Source organism: Toxorhynchites rutilus, chromosome 2, assembly GCF_029784135.1.
Source record: "Toxorhynchites rutilus septentrionalis strain SRP chromosome 2, ASM2978413v1, whole genome shotgun sequence".
NCBI lineage: Eukaryota > Metazoa > Arthropoda > Insecta > Diptera > Culicidae > Toxorhynchites > Toxorhynchites rutilus.
In genome coordinates, this window is record NC_073745.1 from 291,968,458 (window position 1) to 291,990,639 (window position 22,182).

General features: G+C 40.1%; 2 protein-coding genes across 2 annotated transcripts; both read left to right on the forward strand.

The window, feature by feature from the left end:
• The first annotated feature begins 292 nt into the window (after positions 1-292).
• Positions 293-10,904, forward strand: LOC129769568 (all trans-polyprenyl-diphosphate synthase PDSS2-like). The gene is made up of 4 exons (XM_055771922.1): positions 293-746; positions 9,746-10,072; positions 10,137-10,549; positions 10,607-10,904. Exons 1-4 carry the CDS (start codon positions 403-405, stop codon positions 10,876-10,878), a joined length of 1,356 nt encoding a protein of 451 aa, XP_055627897.1. The 5' UTR covers positions 293-402; the 3' UTR covers positions 10,879-10,904.
• Positions 10,905-19,828: 8,924 nt separating this feature from the next.
• LOC129769569 (all trans-polyprenyl-diphosphate synthase PDSS2-like) lies at positions 19,829-21,865 on the forward strand. The gene is made up of 3 exons (XM_055771923.1): positions 19,829-20,182; positions 20,463-21,196; positions 21,255-21,865. Exons 1-3 carry the CDS (start codon positions 19,842-19,844, stop codon positions 21,524-21,526), a joined length of 1,347 nt encoding a protein of 448 aa, XP_055627898.1. The 5' UTR covers positions 19,829-19,841; the 3' UTR covers positions 21,527-21,865.
• Positions 21,866-22,182: the final 317 nt, after the last annotated feature.

Genomic DNA, 22,182 nt, shown 5'->3' on the forward strand with positions numbered 1-22,182 from the left:
GCGGTAACAGGAGCGGCAACAGGATCATGATCAAAAGTCGGTCGATACTTCCTTACTTGCGACACCGTTATAGTACCGTTATATAACGCGCCTGGTTGCATCTGCAAACGTTTATGGACAATAAAGTGAAGTAAGCTGGAACCGTGGCCATTACGCGGAGCGCTCAAGTTTTGTGCGCGATAGTTTGCTGGAAGTACTTGAAGAGTGCGATTTGTATACTTTGCATGTGACCGATTCATTATGTGACCAACCCACAAGTGATTTTATCTGTCATACCAATTTGCTACGTGTCCTTTTTGTCTCACGGGATAAACAAAGCGGTATGTGCTTGAATATTAAATTAGGCACATGAAGTGAGCAGGGCAGTGTTTGCGTGACTCTAGAAAGCGTAGAATCCTCGGAATGGCGTTGAGCAGAACAAGTCTGGTTTGTGGTAGACAGTGTCTAGAGAAGGTGAAAAATATTGCGCGGACAAGCGCAGCAGCTTCCGCAGGTCGAATAAACGAAACAAGATCGTGCGAGTTCAGATTAATAAGTTCCAGTACAGTGACATATGAAAAGTTAGCCCAAGCTAAAGTGGTCCAAAAATATGACTGGAACAGGGCGGTGAGTGAAGCGGAGAAGATTGTAGGATATCCAACTTCTTTCCTTAGCCTCCGATGGCTGCTGAGTGACGAGATTGCAAATGTAGCGCTTCACTTGCGCAAGCTTGTGGGCAGTAATCATCCGCTTCTGAAAAAGGCTAAGTAAGTTACGTTTTGTACAGGGCTTACCGAGCGGGCGGGTTAATGGTTAATGGGCAACGTAAACTTGCTGAAAGCGTGCGTCAAATTCCGGGCAACTTCGAAACGCCATTTCTTCGATCGTTATTCAATATATCAATATAGATCAAAACAAACTTGGCTTTTTAAAAATTAATTCTTTGAAATGTGTGTTGGTTCTTAATGAATGCCTGAAAGAAGTTCATATTTAAACAATATGTACCTTGTAAGCTCAATGTGTGAAGGCGGGTCTCTGTAGCCACATTGGTTGCGCGTTCGCTTAGTAAGCGATCGATCGTGAGTTCAAAACTCAGGACCCTCATTAACCATCTTTGTGTTGTTACAAAATAACTACGTACACGCAACAAACACCAGCGATGGAGATCGATCCACGGTCGAATGAAGATCGATTCATCCATACAACTGCTCTGCTCTGCAAGACACATTGGGCTGCTGTTCTATTAATAACTCAACAATGATCATATCAACTGTCTCCGCTGTCCGGTGGTCTAGCTGGATAATGGAAGAACAGAAGGAATACTCTTACACCTAAATGGCTACTGTGTAATGTGCTAATTATAGATATAATAAACATGTGACATGTACACCATTAAAAATTCGGCTCTGTTACAGCTAAAATGCCTCATTAGCATTTTAGCTGTAACAGAGCCGAATTTTTAATCGTGTACATGTCACATGTTAACAAATGGTATAAAAAAACAGGAAGTGGGTTATATCTATGGTATAACCGCAAGGGTGACGTAGGACTATCGTTGATATAAAGATCATTTGTTTGAAGTTGAATCTAAATCCATTCTGAATGAATGAATAAATGAATATTTGGGGGACTTCGAAAACCAGAGCGTTACGTTGGAGGCTCAAGGTTTTATGCATCCAATATTGGATACAAAAAACCTTGTTCTGAAGAATAATCTTCAGAAGCTTTCCTGTTAACTGCACTTGATTGACAAATCACAAAACCAAATGTATGTGGTCGCAGTATCATATGGATAGAAAACATTAAAATAAACTCGCTTGAATGTAGTTTTCAATTCCAAGGGGAACTGGCAGATTATTTTTCAGCAACGATCACTTCTTTCCAGGTTTCATCTCGATAACCAGCAAACGAAAAGAGTTGCGCGTGTGTATGTGTGTGTGCGTGTGTGTGAGTGGTGGCTGCTTCGATGTCTTCCCGGGGAACCGTTTTTCGATGCTGATACTCTCTTGGACACCTTCTCTTCTCCTTCTGATCGATCGGCTTTTCTGCGCTCCCTCACAGTTAAAACAAATTGATTGTGTTTCAGGTCAGGTCAGGCCAGGTAATGAATCCCTCGATCCCTCGCCGTCCAGCTCGTCCAGCTCGTTCAGTAACGATGTTGTCTTGTCGATGTCCTCACGAAAAATGAATGCGTTCCACCACCAGAGTATCGCTTAAGTATGCTTTTTGTCCGTGATTGAATCGAGGGAAGGTGTGGTTTACGATGGCAATTTGGAAGCCAAACTGAACTCTCTGAGTATGAAAATTTCGGCGACTGAGTAATAATCGATTGAAAATTATATAATTTTCGCGATACGAAACATTTTCCGTTGCGCGCACATACAATATTGGATACGAAAATATCCTACTGATGGGGAAGAATAATCTTCAGAAGCTTTCCAGCTAATTACACTTGATTGAAAAATTACAAAATCAGATGTATTTGGTCGCTGTGTTATATGGTTAGAAAACATTAAAATAAACTCTTTCGCATAAATGTATTTTTCAATCCCCAGGGAACTGGCAGATTATTCTTCAGCAACGATTAGATCTTTCCGGAATTTTCTCGATGTTGTATGGCATCCAAACGAAAATACTCCTTTCAGTTTGACCTGCAAAAAACTTTTCTGAACTCTAATCCTTCAAATTTGGAGCCCTGAAAAGGGCCGTTGATTGTATGCTAAGCTAATATAGCACGCTCTCCTTGGATTCCACGGGCCAGCTGAATGTCCTTGGGCACGTGACGCGTTTTGCGTGGATAGCACACAAATTGGTATCTTCGAATAGGCCTTCTGCAGCGTCATAACCGCGGAACTTTGGAAGCGCAAGTCGGTTTTGAAGTCCTGAGAAATTCCACGAACCAAATGCTGCAAAGGTAGCTTGCGGATCAGCAATTCGGTCGACTTCTGATAGCGACGAATTTCACGCAAAGTTCCCGGTCGATAGCGATATGGATGGATATGGATTTGATAGTGAAGAATATGAAATACATGACATGATGTAGTGAATATTTCCCCATATCGAAGAAATCACTTTGATGAAACTGCATTATAAAATTATTTGTGTACGAATTCCGCAATCGATAGTCGACTCTAATTTGCGCTGGGTAATTTCCTCGGAGGACTCGATTCCTCCTTTGAGCATTAATAATCTCTTTCTGGCAAAACGAAGTGGTATGAATCATATTATTCGAAAGATAAAATGAAGAAGTTTTCTGCCAACTTCCTTGAACCTCCAAACATCTCTTTCTCCCTTTTGTCGTTTTTGCGTTCGCTAATCCTTTCTCACAACACCCATTTCTCGTTTGAGAAATTGTTGAGTAAACATCGTTTACCAATGCGCGTAGAGCGGGAATTCCTAAAGATTCATTGCACCTCTAATAAATTGCTGAAAGACGTGGTCTTACGTTGATCGCACTTGATTGAAAAATCCAAAACGAAATGTTTTTGGTCGCAGCATATATATGAGTAGAAAGCAAATAATCTCTCGAAAATGATTTGATTTTCGCGATGTGAAACATTTTCCGTTTTTCATGTTATGCATCCAATATTGGATACGAAAATTTTCTACTGATGGGAAAAAATATATATAATAATAAAGGCACTTGTCCGAAAAAGTTACTCCTATACTCGCGTCGGTGTGTCAGACCGAAAGTGTTAAAAAAGTGGCACACATCCCCTTTACACACATGCAACACGCTAAAGGATGACGAACGACGAATAACGAAGCTAGAGAGAATCGCAAAGTGTTGATATTTTCTGAGAAATGAACGAATTATTGATTTCACCTACCCTACTTATAAAAAAATTAAACTTGTTGGGGTGTGTAAGTTATTGTTACCTCAAAAAAAAAACCCCAACAGAATGCAAACGATACTAAAGTGCTGTCGCCGGCCACTGAAATACTGTGCGCACTAACCACTGTGGTGTCGCCGGCAGTCAGGCGCTAGTTTTCGTACATAACCACTGTGGTGTCGCCGGACGCCAAAGTTTTAATAATTGCAGCGACAACCACTCGGCCATGGGAGTCGTTCGACATTGCTATAATGTTTGTTTTCCACTGTCGGAAACGACTGAACCGGATGTGGTTCAATCAACCAGTACTGTTAAGTTGAAGCGACGGAAACCGATATAGATCAATGAGGGTGCTCATACACTGTTTGACCGAAGCCAAATATTTGACTCTTTTTGACAGATAAAATTTGGTCAACGTGTACTGATCAAATATATTCTACACAAAACACGACAAGCAAATATTCAATTATTGGATGTCTAAAATATTTTTTCAGTCTGTTCTTCGAACCTGTCGGTACATGGTTAGGTTACCTTGAATATTTCAGCGGATTTTTTCCATGTTCGGTGTTTGACATTGTTTACCACTGTTGAAAATTGAAGAGTGGCAAACAAAATAGTGTTTGTACAAATATCAAATCAAACCTTATCTGTCAAAAAATATCAAATATTTGACCTCCGGGCAAACAGTGTATGGCCTCCTTTAGGAGAGGGCTGCATCATCACCGCTGAGGAAGAGCGATGTTGCCAAGGTCGATAAAAAAATATTCGTAGTTAACACGAAGCACTAGATATTTTCAACTTCGGAAATGGAATAAAATCATAATATAATTAATTCCAACATGCGCAATTAGATTAAATATATTCAGTTTGATTCATCTAATTCAGGATTTCTCAAAGTGGTCGATATCGACCTCCTTGGGTTCGGTTTCCCAGGGGTCAACAGAAATGAAATCGACCCCTATAAAATAACACAAGTTATTATGTTACGTGAACCACCCTGTTAAAAAATGATCAGGGTTGGCACATTTGATCCTGTAACATTTTCTGAAAAATTCTGTATATTTGTATTTTTAGCGAAAAATCTGTATCAAAACACTAACGGAAAAAATGAAAAGGAAGGTTTATTTTCATTTTGAATTTCTTTTTCTTATTCATGGTTTGTTTAAGTCGTATCAATACAACAAAATAAATCATAAAAAAGTTTTCTCATAATAAGTTGTATGATGTTTAGACATTGCTTTGTTGAAATTTGCTTTTCCTAAATGTTCCGTCAATTTCATCCTTGACGCTCCTCCATGAGTCGATACATAGTTCTTTGCTTTCAAAATAGAGTCAATCATTGTGGAAGCCAACCGATTTCAGAACTTCGTTTTTTTTGCATTGTGAAGAAGTGCCCCAAAACATCCTTAGCAGGAATGAAGAAGTGAGGTGATATTTCATATGGTTCAATATTTTTATAAATCAAGGTACATATCTTCATGACTCAACGACAAAAAAAAACAGAGAAAAGAGAACTGTGATTAATTTAACATCTCTGGCGTAACTTTTGAAAAGATCCTATGTAACATTCACATCAACTCGAGAAAAACGAAGTTGAAGATCAGAATATTGTTCCGCGAATTGTTTCAAAAGGAATCGATTTGTAAAACTACTTTTACAACTAGCAGTCAAAAATAACTCTGAAAAACCAATCGTTACAGTTGTTATGTGATTTTAGTTTGAAATTGAAGCCTCTGAGCGAAAAATGCTACATTGGACGTTTTAACTGACCGCAACGTTGAACGATGAGAATTTGAAAATAACTACTGAAGAACGATCCAAATACTTGCACTACGTGCTAAAAGCGGATAATTATTGTTATCACACGTTGCATTGATCTAAAAACAATATCAGCACCCAAAAATAACAAAAACTCAAAATGACCGAAGTGCGACTTCGTGTTGTTTTGATTGCTTTGTTACTTCGGATGTATCGAGCGTCAGAGGAAAGTGGCACCCGAAGTATCAGTCGAGTGCTTAAAATTCGAATCTGTACATTGGACATTTTTTGTATCGGTGATATATAATATATCATTAAATTCTGTATCTTTGCAGAAAATCTGTACAGATTTTACAGATTTAACACGAAGGAAGTCATCATCAAATTCATGTCCAAACATGCTCCTGATATTTTACTGTATAACAAGCTTGCCTTTGCAAGTTCATAAGCGTTCTGAAACACTTCTAATTTAATTCAAGAGATTGCAAGATATTTACATAGCTAATTGAAGTGAACTAGAGTAAAGTGATTGAAACAAGAATTTACAAAATGCTTGGTCATCTATGGGCATGGCGAAACATTTTTTTTCAAAATTATTTCAGGAAACTTGAGATGGGTCGCGAAGAGGAAAAAATGTTATTCAATGTATTATAGACCCACAGATTTTCTCTCCAGCTGGACGAGTCTACATTGCCCAGCAATGAAACTCTGTTGTTAGGGTATGCTCGATACATTAAAAATGAAAATATGTGCCAAGAAATGATTTTCGTTACATATATGAAGACTGATACCAGAGGAGAATCGGTCGGTTGTTTTTTCTACCGAAAAAGTTATTCCATGGAAAAACATTGAGACTGATGGTGCACCATCAATGGTTGGACGTCATCGTGGTTTTGCAGCTCACTCAAAGTTACAACTGTATAAGGTAGTGGCCATTCACTTCGTGATTCACTGACTGCATTTAGTAGCAACAAATCTGAGCCTTAGATCGCATCAGTCTTTACTATATGTTATGAGTGCTATCAAAAACCTTCGAAGCAATTCTTTGAACACTCAATTATTTGCTCAGCTATAAACGACGAAATCTTTATTCGGTTATTTCTACACGCTGGAGTTCGCTGACCACCAAGAGACCCTTGCATAGCAAGATTTTCAGCTTTTTTGAATTTGTGTTTCAGCTGCAAGGTGACGATTCCAACTTGATTGAAACAATATCAATAATATCGGCTCTTCTGACAAAACTTTCAAAACAAAATTCAAGCAGATGAGAACATTCACAGTTTTCGCATTTGTCAAAATTATCACAAAAGCTTCAGGACCATGTTATATTATCATATGTCAGTCACTTGGAAGCATTACACACGGATTTCAATAAAATGTTTTTAGATCTTTAAAATTTTCAAATTCCATTGAGGATTATAAATCAGTACTATATCACATCCATGGAAAAAGCCAAGGTGATCATGCAAGAAAAGTTGATTATCATCAACACAGATGAGAAGCTCAAGCAGGAGTACAATCAAGGTTGTCATACGTTCTAGTTATAACGAAACATTGAAAAACAGTAGCACAGTAGAAAAACACTCGATGTTTTTCAAATACCTTGGAGTATATTTTGACTCTAAATGTACCTGGGGAATACACATTGCGTATTTGAAACAGAAATGCCAGCAAAGAATCAATTTTCTCCAAACGATAACCGGAACATGGTGGGATGCCCATCCAGGAGACCTCATTCAGTTGTACAAAACAACGATATTATCAGTGTTAGAATATGGCAGTTTTTGCTTCCGATCAGCTGCAAGGATTCATATTCTCAAGCTGGAGAGAATACAATATCGTTGCATGCGTATAGCAATGGGATGTTTGCATTCGACACATACGATGAGTCTCGAAGTCATGGCAGGAGTACCCCCGCTTACTCTTCGATTCACAGAATTATCCTACAGATTTCTCATCCGTTGTAAGATCATGAATCCATTGGTGATTGATAACTTCGAAAATCTACTCCAACTGACTCCTCAGTCAAGTTTTATGTCTTTGTACCATGATTTCCTTACCCATGAAGTGCACCCTTCACCGGGCATCTCCAACCAAGTTTGCTTCCCATACTTTTGCAATTCCTCTGTCAATTTTGATCTGTCCATGCGACAAAAAATCCATGGAATCCCAGATCATCTACGCTCCGATTCTATTCCGTCGATATTTTCGGCAGAATATGGGAAAGTTAAATCTGATAAAATGTTCTTTACTGACGGTTCATTCATAAACGGGTCCACTGGCTTCGGCATCTTCAATGAAAATTCCAGTGCCTCTTTCAAACTCAAAGATCCTTGTTCCGTGTATGTCGCTGAACTGGGTGCGATATACTATGCTCTAGGGATCATTGAAACACTGCCCATCGACCATTATTTTATTTTTTCAGACAGTCTCAGCTCAATAGGGGCAATCCGCTCAATGAAAGTTGATAAACGCTCATCTTATTTCCTAACAAGAATAAGACATCTATTGAGTGTTTTGGTCGAAAAATTATTCAAGATTACCTTAGCATGGGTTCCCTCTCATTGCTCGATTCCGGGGAATGAGAAAGCGGACTCGCTAGCTAAGGTGGGCGCTTCAGAAGGCACACTTTTTGAAAGGCAAATTGCTTATAATGAATTTTTTCACATTCCTCGTCAGGACACACTCGTTAGTTGGCAGCGCATGTGAAGTGAAGATGAGTTCGGTCGTTGGTTACACACGATTATCCCTAAGGTCTCGACGAGTGCATGGTTCAAGGGATTGAATGTAGGTCGTGATTTCATTCGCGTGATATCTCGGCTTATGTCCAATCACTACAACCTAAACGCGCATCTCTATCGCATTGGGCTCGCAGCAAACAATCTTTGTGATTGTGGCGATGGCTACCACGACATCGAGCATGTTGTCTGGTCGTGTATCCGGTTCCATACTGCTCGCTCTCAGCTCTCTAGAGCACTGAGAGCACAAGGCAGACAATCGGAGATCCCCGTCCGGGATATCTTAGGTAGCCGTGATCCTGATCTTCTGCTTCATCTATACCTGTTCCTCAGGAACGCCGATGTCAACGTTTAATGATGTTTCCTTCGTTGTGTCCCCGTTTTATATCCCTCCTATCCGATCTATAAACTTTTACTTAGTCGCGGCAATACATACACACACTCTTTACAGATACACGGGCCAAAGGTTGTGCAGTCCACTGATCATTCAACAAGAGCCAAAAGTTGTACCGCTCATGACAACTCTACACGAGCTGATGTTTGCGCCGGCTAGTGACCATTCTATCCTGGATTCCTCGAGTCGAGAAGACGCACCACGCTAGATATGGGGTACAGACTAGGGGGCGTTGCTGATTAATGGTCAGCTGCATCCCAAAAGGAAGTATCCCGTGTCAGGCACAGGTACAGAGCATTGGAGACAGCAACATCACAATTACGAAAACACTTGTAATACTAACCTCGAGCCAACCGCGAGTAATCGGTTACATATTACTAACATAGTTATAAGGCAAACATTGTCGAAATATTGAACTCCCGGCCCCGTCAGGTTGAAGCCATATGAGTCTTAATAAAAATATATATTTTGGATAAAAAAAAATTGAAAAACAGTATCCCGCGATGTGAGACATTGTTGAAAAATATCTTCTCGTTTTTCCACATTGTCGGAAAAGATTTCATTATCAACGAACGCGATTACAATGGTTTTATAGGTTGTGAGTAATTTGTATTAATAATTATTTATTACACTTGATATTTACTAAATTTTATCTCTATTTATTTTGTTGAATATGATGAGAAAATATTTTTTTTACTGTATTATAGTGACTTTCAATACTTTTGGCTGGTTTGTCACATTACTTCCATTTTTTTGGAAGAATGGCGAGAGTGTAAATTGAACTCGGGATCTTCTGCATGAGAGGTGCGGATGTTACCACTACGCCAGATCGCCTCCGTGAAAAAATAATGTCAAGTTTATTTATTTAACCATCTGCCATGTTTTAAAACTGATAATTATTCAGTATGAAAAAAAACTAAAAATATGATTTTCAAAGAAATTTGGCTATGGGGGTTTAAGGTATGACTTAATTCTGGAAAAGGGGTCTCTTGCCCAAAACAGTTTGAGAACCCCTGATCTAATTTATTCAAATACTTCTACAGAACCTTCATGTACAACGATAAAAACCAACAAGCGTGGGGTCTGATTGTGCTGCTCGTGTCGAAGGCTGCCGGCTGTGCGACTTCCATTCCGGAAGTTGAGCAGGACAAAAGTGCAGGAGTATTGCATTCACAGCGTGCCCTAGCGGAAGTTACGGAGATGATGCGCACCTCGCATCTCATACACCAGGGGATGATCAACTTGCAAACGATGGACAATGCCGGTAACAACCTCAGTGGAGAAAGTGATATGATTTTTGGGAACAAAATTGCCCTGCTCGGAGGAGACTATCTGCTGGCGAGCGCTTGTCAGCAAATTGCCAATTTGAGGTGATTCTATTCGAAATTTCGGTCTGTTTTCATTGCATCTACTTTTTATTCTTTCATTGTATAGGAATCAGGACCTGAACATGCTGATATCTTCAGCGTATCGAGATTTAACTGAATCGAACTTCATTGGTGACAGAGACGAGCAGAACAATCCTCTACCATCGAAACCGAACTCATTGATGGGCGGAAGCACCACCCCGGATTGTAAACTAGAGGAGTTGGATTTCGGTGATCTGGCAAATAACACCGAGCCGATGACCATCGAACATGTACTGGGAAACCCCGAGAAAGAGTGGTCACTCAGGCATGTGCTCGGTGGGGGAAGTCTTCTGGGTAAAAGTTGTCAAGGTGCTATGATGCTGGCCGGGCAGTCGGAGGAATTACAGAAGCAAGGCTATCTGTTCGGAAGACATTTGTCGTTGGCTTGGCAAGCGTCCATCGACTTACAGCTGTTTCTACTGGGGTCATTGCCTCATGGTAAGTTGATTCTCTATTGCGTAAGCCAGATATAAATGCATTTTTTTCGATTCTCAGGTGCTCAATTCAGCCTCGTTTCCGCACCGGTTTTATTTCACCTCGAGTACGATCCGAGCATTTATGCGGAAATCGAGAAGGGTCGAGCGCTGGTGGATGACATCGCCTATGACGAGTTGCACCGTGTCATCGCAAATGGACCTGGTGTGGAGAAGACGAAAAATCTCATGAGAAAACATAGTCACGCGGCAATGGAAGTACTCGAGCGACTTTCCCCCTCAGATGCCCGAACCGCGCTGCAGAATATTATTCTTGCCATGCAGGAGTTGTAACGTTCGTTTCAAAAATCGAAGCCACAAGCAGAAAGTGTTCCCCACAAGTAAACAGAGATGTCGCTTCGGGAGAAACCAAAACAGATTGAGGCATAGTTTTGACAGTGGGTATGAAAATATCAACAAATAAAGATGCTTCGCGAGTAGATAGTTGTTTGTGTGTTTGTGTGGATTGCGTATAGTCAAACTGTCAAAGGGGAAACGAGATGAATGAACATTCCAATGGTAAACTTACATCATAGTGTCTAGCGAGTTGGACAAGTTCGAATTACAGGTGAAATTAATTATTCCGGAATAAGTTGCAAGGACATTATAAGCGCTAAGAAGACATTAGTAGTGTATGCGTACGTGGAAGTACGTGTGGTATGTTTATAGATGTTAAGAAACTATTATTCCCATCGTGTTATCGAAGAGTTGGAAATGTAAATAAAGTGAAAACGTAAGGTTGAGTGCGTTTGAAGAGTGTAAATAAAGGTACATGTATTCAAATATTCATGAATGAAACCAGTTTCATTCATGGTACCGTAGGAGGACAGTTTATGGCATGTATTTTAATAATAAAGATGTGCTCGTTGATAATTTCACTTTAACCTTAACTACTTTAAGAGTTCAAATTCAACGTTTAATTGGCAGTAACAAATATGTATAGTTTTGTTTTTTGATCTCGGAAGTCCCGATGCACGAAATACAGTTTTTAATGCAAAAAATTACGTTATCACTGTATTAACTATAAGAACCTTTAGATTGAGAATATTTTATGTTTTAATTCGTTCGTTTGTTATGAGTGTTCGGAACCCTAAATTGAACTCTATTTGTTTGAACTGGTATTCTTGGAACGGGTTGTAGGAGTTTGACAGGCAACTGTTAAACAAAGAACTTCAATCGTCTTACCACGCGATCGTTTTTAAGATCGAAAATAGGTGAGAATAATAGCATAATGGTGTAACAAAAATAGGTACTTTCGTATTAGCTTCACCGGAACAATAGAATACAATAGATAGCAATTTTATTGTACACACTGGCACTCAGATATCTTTTGTATTGTTGCTGCCTTGTTTGTCATTTTTTATTGTTACGAAAATGCGATTTTATGATTTGCGGTATTTAAGTATGAACGCCACAGGAGCGCAGTTTTCATTATGTTTTTTTTGTAATGAAATTTATTCTGAGGCGGCCCTAAGCCTGTGTTCCATCGATTACCCGGTTAGTTTGAAACATAGGAGACGATCCTTTAGTTAGGTTCGACCGAGCGTTAGCGAGCGTCGGACGGCATACATTTGCTCGGTTAATTTTTGCACTGAAATATTGACCTCAGAACCCCACAATAAATTTAATTAAGAAAAACCAAAACCAAAAATCATCATAATGAAAACTGCGCTCCGGTGGCGTTTATACTTAAATACCCCAAATCCCAAATACGCATTTTCGTAGCACTAAAAAATGACAAAACACTGCATACAACAAGGCAACAACAATACACATAATATTTGAATGTCAGTGCTAACAATAAAAATGCTATCTACTGTATTCGGCTCCGGTGACGCTAATACGAAAGTTCCCAAAAATATTATAAACTATTGATAAAAGACGGGTGGGTAATGTCGGGGACATAACCGGAGTGACGTAGGACTATACAAAGGGGACAGCTTTTGCTAAAAAGGAGAAGAAAATAAAACAATATATTTGAAATATAATATTGTTTTATTTTCTTCTCCTTCGTGAATACCTATCTACCTGAAAAATGGATTAGTTTACTGTTTATTCTTTATGAACATGTTGGGGGTTCTGAAAGGAACCTTTGGTGTTGTGTTTTTGCCTTTTTTTTACAAACTTGATTCTTGAGTTTTTGACGTAGGACTACGTCTTTCATTTTTATACTGGGGTGTAAGTTCAATGTTTCGAAAATGAAAGCGTTACGCCGGAGCAACGAGATTTTGAGCGATAATACCTCCTAAACAACTGAACGAAATGGTATGATAAACACTTCATTCGAGAGATAAAATGTCTACGCGTTATATGTTTGTTACCTTTTGATCCAAAATTTGTTTCTATAGACGTTAAATTGCTTTCAAAACAGGCTATAGAAATCACGCTAATCGGTATATAAGCGAAGGCCGCACGGAAATCCACTCAGTTATGATTGCGCAACGGTTGAGATACGATCGCTGAAATGAATGGATGTTTCCCTAACACATACTTCAAAACCATGGAGCCTGAAGAAATCAGCATTGCAAAACAGATACAAGCTGCAGATACTTTCGTACTCGCTTGCGTTTTTTCAAATTGGAATGTTTCCCTAACACAGACTTCAAAAGACTTCAAGCGGGTACTTTTGTACTCGCTTGCGTCTTTGCAATTGGAATGTTTCCCTAACACAGACTTCTAAACCATGGAGCCTGAGGAAATCGACATCGCATTGCGTTTTCGCAAATTGGAATGTTTCCTTAACACAGACCATGGAGCCTGGAGAAATCGGCATTGCAAAATAAGTGCAAGCTGCGGGTACTTTTGTACGCACTTGCGTTTTTGGAAATCGGAATGTTTCCCTAACACAGACTTCAAAACCATGGAGCCTGGGGAAATCGGCATTGTAAAATAGATGCAAACTGCGGGTACTTCTGCGTTTTCGCAAACCGGAATGTGTTTTCCCAACACAGATTCCGAAACCAAGAGGTTGGGAAAATCGGCATTGCAGATACTTGCAAGTCGGCGGTACTTTTTATATCCCCATGCATTTTTACACTCCGAAATTCGTTTTGCAAACACGGTCTACAAAAGCGGGTACAAATGCATCGCTTTGGCTCGGTTATTCAAGACTGCTTCGGAAGACATCCTTTCATGTTGCCAACTCACTACACATACCGTTTAATGATTAGGCAAAATGTTGATAACTATTTGCTGCGATAACTACTACTATAATTTGGGATTTGTTTGCAATTGAATTCGTATGTTATTTCTTTCATTCACTACTTTAATCAATAATTTAAACAATACACACAAAGAATAGCTCTGCGCAGCGGCGATATCGTACACGATGACGGACATCCTAGGTGCGATTAATTGAAAAAATGGAAAATTGAAAAAAATAATTACTAAGCCAACGGCAGTCCTACGACAACATTGTGGTTATATCATAGGTATAACCCATCCATAGTTTTTTCTGAAGGCTTTGTACTTATTAAATGTTCAACGCCGGGCATCTTTCGGCGTATGCACATATCGTACAATCAAAATGATGGCTGTGATAGGGAATGCATAGGTGGTCATCAGCTCATTCACTATCATATATTTCATTATTGAGCATATTATCGTACCTTAAACTGTGGTTTCGGAGACGAATGAATTGTAAGATTTGTAGTCTCCGAAAACAAAATAAATAAAAATGAAGCAGAACTGAGGTCTTGGAGACGAACTCTACGATTTTTCGAGAAATAAACGAGCTATAAGCGTTCTGAAAAACCAACAGTAAATACAGGGACGGATGACCTTCGGATTAAAGTCCTTTAAAATAAGAACAGAGCAGCAGGAAATACATAGCTCATCATATTGCTCCTTAGTTATTTTTCTATACAATGCAGATGTAACGTCCGTCAATTTTCAACATCAGTTATCAACCAAAGAAAGCAGTTCTTGCTACCGAGAAATTTCGTTAATGCCATCCTGCATACAATGTGTTGTAATTTGAAGCCACTTTCAATTCGGAAACCATGTATGGGTTTGTGAAAACTGAATGATCAATTTAAAAGACCTCAGCCACCAATAAGCTCAAGAACAAGCATAAACAAAATAAATCGGTTTATATTATATGTCATATTATGTCACTTTAGAATGCATTGTGAAATGTATTGTGAAAAACTTTTAATAACTCTTCTTTGAAAGGTTTAATGGCCCTGAAAAGCGCCGTGGTTATGGTGGCTGGTTTTGCCACCAAAGCAGTCTGTATAAACAAACTTTTTCCTTCTTCTACCTGCTGCCGTTTTGCGATTGCGTTTGCCACTCGCTGAAACTAGTTGTTGCCACCGAATCGAATGTGCTCTGTTCTGTAGGCGGGTTTTCTTATTGTCGTGAGCAGCTTTGCAAGCCAACTCGAGCACTCCGGCGGCCGAAATTCTATAACCGCTGTTAGGTATACTGGTGCTCCGGCACCAATCAGTTGATGCGATGTGATGTGAAACGATGCCATACAACCACACTGATTTACGGTTTGAAAGAGAAGGATATATTTTTCAGCGGGTCCGCGCGTTTGGTACTTGGCACACTCACAGCGATTGCTTTTGTCACTCGCCACAGGATTCACAGTTGGAAAATGTAAATTAATGTACTTTCAATCTGGAAGCAATTTAAGAATTGGTGAAAATTGAATAATCGAGAAAGTCTCCAACCATCAATAAGCTTAGCACAACCGCCAAATTCTCAAACTCATCATATTCTGGCAAACAAATTATGAAAAAATCAATTTGTGTTTTATTATTATTATGGACAATATTTTAGAATGCATTGAACTGTATTTCGTAAACTCTTTTTTGAAAGGTTTAATGGCCCTGATAAGCGCCGTGTTTTATGGAATGGTTCCAATTTAGAAAACTTAGTACTCGTGGTTTTGAAAAAAAACCACTTCGAACGCCCTCGATGCCACCTTGTTCTGGATTTGCCACCAAAGCAGTTTGTATAAAGAACAAACTTTTTTTTCCGCTACCTGCTGTCGTTTTGCGATTGCGTTTGCCACTCGCTGCAACTGCCTGTTGTTGTCTTGATGTCCACCGAACCGAATGTGGTTTGTTCTGAATGCGGGTCTTCTTATCGTCGCGAGCAGCTTTGCCAGCCAACTCGATCATACGGCGGCCGAAACTATATAACGCCGGCTAGGTGGACTGGTGCACTGGTACTAACGCGCTCGGCCTAGCTACCCTTGCGGAGCAATTGGCGGATACACATACGGGGAACTGGAGACTAACACTGTTCGAGCGGGATTTTGCCTTTCCCTTCACTTTTCCTCCTTTGCCATGTCCAGACATGGCTGCTTGTGTTGGTTTGTTGATGTGATGCGAAACGATGTGGTGTACGGTTTGGATGAGAATGATCGTTACGGCAGCGGAGCGGGGATTTTTAAGCTGACTGGCTGGCTCGAGAATTACGCATGTGTGAGACTGCGACCAATGTTTCGTTCATATTTTTTCTTTTTCCTTTCCAATCGTGCTTCATTGTATTTCGCTGCCGCTCTGGTTGCCCGTTTTGATCGGTACGATTTGAGGAGCACAAAATGGACCAATCAAAAATGGGCACATAGTGCATTTGGACAATGCTTGTTATTTCACAATTATTCAATTATTTATCTCAAGAAAAATGAAATGTTATTCGTTATGATAGATGCGTAGATATATTTCCTATCAATTGATGCAAAAACTTTTGCGATCTATTGAGAAATGCTCGAGTTATAAGCGTTCCAAATCTTGCATTTTTTCCTACTTGTTCAGTGCCTAGATTTTCATTTCACACCCTATATCTTCCGGTTAGACGTAGTCCTACGTCAAAAATGACTGGGTGTTTTCAATAGTCGGTGCTTACGTGCCAACGCCACTGAAGACGAAATACAATAGATAGCAATTTTATAATTCGCACGGGTACTCAGTTATCCGTTGTTTGCAGTGTTTTGTTATTTTTTGAAGCTACGAAAATGCGTATTTGGGATTTGTGGTATTAACGTATGAACCCTACCAAGGCGCAATTTTCATTATGAATTTATTTTTTCGTAATGAAATTTATTCTGAGGTCAACGTAATAGGGTCGAAGAACCTATCTAACTAGAATAAGGAATCGCCACCGTCATAAGAACGAGGATAAGTTCGGCCACCGACCCACCGCGGCCGTCGGAAGCGGCGGCCTCTGGCTAGCGAACCAGTGTTCTATCGATTGCTAGTTTGGTTTGAAACATAGAACACGAACATTTAGCTTGATCCGACGGGCCGTTCGGTCGTACGTTTGCTCAGTTAATTTTGGCGAAATAATCCAAATCCCCAATTCGTAGCACTGAAAAATATCAAAACACTGAAAACAACAAGGCAACAACAATACAAAGGATCGTATTTCGGCTCCGATGGCGTTAATACGTAAGTACCAAATAATCTCAATGTGAAAAAGTGTAATCAAATCAGATATTAAAAATCACTTCCGGCCTTGAAGGTAAAGTGTAATAAAATCAGATATTAAAAATCACTTCCGGCCTTGAAGGTTATAATTACACTCCTAGAGAGGGTATTTGATTCGTCGATGAGGTCTCTATTGTGCTTAATATGGCACCGATACATGAAACACAGGGGTTTGTGCACAATTTTCTTCTAGTCACCTAGCAAACATTGAAGCGTAGCGTATATACGACATCATATACCCCATATTTTGGGATGTATATGATGCGCCTAGCAGGCATATACATGAAAGTGTGGATGCGATATACACTGATTTTTTTATGCGATTGATGCGAGCGCGCAAAAAAAGGTGTAATTTTGAAAAAATCGTGTAATTTCGAGAGAATAGCTTTAAAAAAGATTGCCCTTTCATCGGCGCGCTCTCGTTTCAGTCACACTCGCACACGCTCGCAGAATTTCTCTTCCCAACGAGGCGACGATAGGCAGATTGCGTAATTTCAAAAAAGTCGTGAGAAAAAAACACGGAAAAAAATCGCGTGAAAAAAGAATCCAGTGTACACAAATGGCAAATGCGAATTAGTCTGGAGAAATATACGATTTATATTTGCAGCTAATACGACTATTTACGGCTCATTAGCATTTCAGCAGTAACAGAGTCGGATTGGAACATGTATATGTTACATGTTTATGACATATTCTTCTTCATGAACGGCACTAGAGTTCCCTTTTGCCTCCTCAACATAGGTTTTGAGATTTCTATGTCGGATAACACGCCACTCAAGAATAGCAAGCGTTAGAAAACGCGTGACCACAGTGCAAGTCGGAGGAATTTCTTCGATGAAAAATCCCCCGGCTAGATCGGGAATTGAACCCGAACCCCCGTTAGGTTTGACGCTAACCGCTCGACTACGGAAGCACCGAGTAATTACACAGTAGCCATTTAGGCGTAATAGTATTCCTACTGTTCTTCCATTGTTCAGTAGACCGGACGACGGAGACAGTTGATAAGATCATTGTTATGTTATTAATAGCACAACAGTCTAATGTTTTTCTTGTTGCAAGCAGAGCTTGCATATAAATGGAGGTCAGGATTCTGATCGTCAATCGATCTCCATCGCTGATGATTGTTGCATGGACGTAGTTATTCTATAACAACACAAAAATGGTCAACTGAGGGCTCTGAATAACTGTTAAGTGAAATAGATGCATATAGATTTAAAACTTTTTTGACGTAGAACTACGTCTTTCATTAAGGGTGCCAATCCAGAAAACAGGTCACGTTTTTATGGAATAAAGTTAACGTTGATAACTATTTTTGCCGTGAACGGATTTAGACGATTTACATACCAAACGAATCGGAAATTCCCTAAGATTTATGCTATATAAGATTTATGCTATATATTGCAATCTCCTGATGTATAAACGGTTTAAATTAATGAAAACTAGATGCATTTCCATTTTCCCATACATTTGTTCTGCTAATTTGTGAGCTTCCCTACCCACGCCGTCTATAACGAGCAACTTATCGGCAATCAACGAAGGGGAATGATTTGAAGTCACCGTGAACAAAGAAAAAAAGAAGAAAGAAGGGGAATATTTGCATGGAGCATAAATATTGGATCTCACACTTTCAGTATCGTTCTAGATACGAAGCAATGAGCATCGCATGTTCTTACTTGTTTTGCGCCATCACATGTCTTCGTTTCGGATTGAACTGTGAACGCGACCAAATTATTCTATCGCTAATGTCTCTGGCATTGCAATCATTACATCAAACTGACACCATTCCATTAAGGTTCTGCACTACACAGTTGTGTGGGGAATCATCAAACTAGGCTATCATCGGCTCACCAAGAAAATAATTGTTCAAGAATTTTGTGTGTGATTTGGTTTCGCATGACAGTAACAAAACTATCTTTGCCAAGGATGTTAATCGAGACCGGAAATATTTGTAGAAAGGGCTTCTGTTGAGAAGAGCGCAAAGCGGAACAAAATAACAGCGTAGTTCTACGTCAACAGTTTGGTCGTGTCTTGAACACAACCTCCTATAATTTTGTTCAAATGTATTCTGAGATTCGTGTCAGTGAAGCGCCACACAATTTGATAAGTGAATTGATCTATTTACGTACACAAATCAAAACAAACTGTATGATATCCTCTTCTCTCACAAAAACTATTATCCCATGAAAAAACGTGCTTTTACCTATACTACTACTCGGCTTTAATGTATGAGCACAGCAAAGTTAAAACTCGTTGCTCGTTGTCACCGTCGCTGCCGCTGCGGCTTCTGCCATTTCTGTCGTTTCTGCTACTGCTACCGCTACATGCTAGAACGATGGCCTTAGCATATGAGCTCTGCTTTGTGGTTAGAAAATTAATGATATTTTCGGAAAGCAACCGCCAAATTCATTTGATTCGACTAACGGTAGAACAATGCTTGACATGTCACAATTATTCAATTGTATCTTCATTCCTACGTCCTATAGTCCTACGTCAAAAGTAAAAATAATAAACATCAAAAATATATGATGACCAATATTAATTCAGATAGCGTTGAAAATTTTTGCTTTGAATTATTTTTTTGGGAAATTGTTTGGTCCATGGAAAGATCAAATTTATTTTCATAGTCAATTATTTTTACATTACAAATATTATTTCAGTGACCAACAATCACTCCAAGACGGTAGCGAGTAGAAATTTTCGGATTTTCTTGCTCACGCATTTCTGCTGCCGCTGCTTTGAACAGTTGGAGAAACGGTGTCGCTTTCACGACACTGAACACATCATCACGCAGGAAGCTTGCTGCTGGTAGTGAGCGCAATGTCTCTCAGCCGACTTTACGGTCTGCGATCAAATTTGCGCGCCGTGATCAAATGTGGTTCCGCGGGCTGTCGTGGTTCTGTAGGAAATGTCCGATTGGTCAGCAGCTCCAGCTCGGTGGCCTTCGAGAAGCAAGCTGCAGGAGCAGCAACCGTGGTAGCAGCTAAGCCCGTTCAGAAACAGCACGACTGGAACCGAGCCGTGAGTGAGGCGGAAAAAATCGTCGGCTATCCGACGTCCTTCCTGAGTCTCCGCTGGCTGCTCAGCGATGAGATTGCTAACGTGGCATTGCATCTCCGGAAGCTGGTCGGAAGCAACCATCCGTTGCTGAAAACGGCAAAGTAAGTTTTTTTTAACCAAGATTGTGTATGATTTGCTTAGGCGCGACAGTATTTAGTTTTGAGGGATGATGTTTATGTGCGTGATTCATGCGTAAAAATGTGGTGAAAGAGATGTGAGAAAAACCTGTTAATATTCATTATAGGGCTGTGGAATCTTTTTTTCCAAATTCGAAACAAGTTTAAACCTTACGCATCACTTCTATTGATAACAGATGTTTGACACGCAATACGTTTAAAACATTGAATAAAAAGCTCACCGAACCAATTATCTATTCTTCAGAATCCTCATCTACAATGGTAAAAACAACATGCAAGCCTGGGGCCTCATTGTGCTGCTCATCTCGAAGGCAGCTGGTCACGCACCCTCGATTCCGGATCTGGAACAGGACAAAAGTGCTGGCGTGTTGCACTCGCAGCGCGCTCTCGCCGAGGTCACCGAAATGATCCGCACGTCGCATTTGGTACATCAGGGCTTAGTCAATCTGCAGCCACTGGCAAATGCCGGAAACGAACTCAGCGGGGACAGTGAGATGATCTTTGGGAACAAGATTGCGCTGCTCAGTGGAGACTATCTGCTGGGGAATGCTTGTTTACAGCTGGCGGGTTTGAGAAATCAGGAACTGATTGAACTGATTTCTTCGTCCGTTAGGGATTTGGCCGAGTCTAATTTTGTGGGTGATCGGGATCCGCAGAATAATCCGCTGCCTTCGAAGCCGGAACCAAAGTCGACGAGTGACGTACAGTCTGGTGACGATTTGGGATTCGGAGATTTGGAAGACAATACTCAGCCGCTGAATATCAAAGATGTACTGGGACATCCGGAAAAGGAGTGGTCTTTGCGTCACATTCTTGGTGCTGGAAGTTTGCTCGGCAAAAGTTGTCAGGGTGCATTGATCCTTGCGGGACAACCGGTTAAGCTGCAGAAACAAGGATACTTGTTCGGGAAGCACCTTTCGTTAGCATGGCAAGCGTGTATCGATCTAGAGCCATTCAGCAGTCCTAATTTGCCAGCAGGTTAGGTTGTTTTTTTTTAATTCCTAACAGACAAAATAACCACGATCATCCGTTATAGGACATCGTTTCAGCCTTATATCCGCTCCAGTACTCTTCCATTTGGAACACGACCCAACCCTGTACGAGGAGATCAAGAAGGGTCGTGATTCTGTAGACAATATCGACTATGCGAGAATCCACAGCGAGGTGAATAAAGGACCAGGATTGGAGAAGACCCGTGATCTGCAGAAGAAGCACAGCCTGGCTGCGATGGCTGTATTGAATGAGTTACCTCCAACGGACGCCCGGACGGCGCTGCAAAACATTATACTGGCGATGCAAGATTTATAGGTTTAAATGGACAGTTTGGTTATAGTACGTAGTTTTGCAGACTATTCCAGGGTAATAGTGGATGTTTCTTCAGTTTTCTTCAATGTGAGTGGAAGAAAAATAGGATAGAAAAGCCGAAATGAAAAAAAAGACATGCAAGTGGAATACAGTATCATTCCGTCCAGAGTGGGAGATTATGACAGTATAGTACCATTAATTATGAATCGTGTCGTTGATTTTCAGACATAAATTTGGCCGAAAGCTCTTGTAGTGTAAGATTTAAATATGCGCAGGTTATACGTGTAATGGTGATAGTTTTTGTTCTGTTCTAGAATATATTTGAAGTTGTTGACTTTTCTATAAACAAGCACCATAGTTGAATACCATATCACAGCATGTTAAGAAAACCTGTGAACACGATCTTTTACGTTGCGCGCAAGCTCCCAGCGACATTCAGTCACGGCGGTCAATTGGCATCTCCAGCTAACGCAATTTGGCCAATAAATCCGAATTCATCTACATGGCTGCAACCCAACTCGTTGAGCCTTTCTCGTCCATAGCCCGGAGAGAATTTAACCCTCTATAACGCCGTCCGCCGCAATTTCCTTTTACTATAGACTTTTTATTACTTCTACCAAAACTCGTGATTATAATATAAATTTATATTCAAACACAAT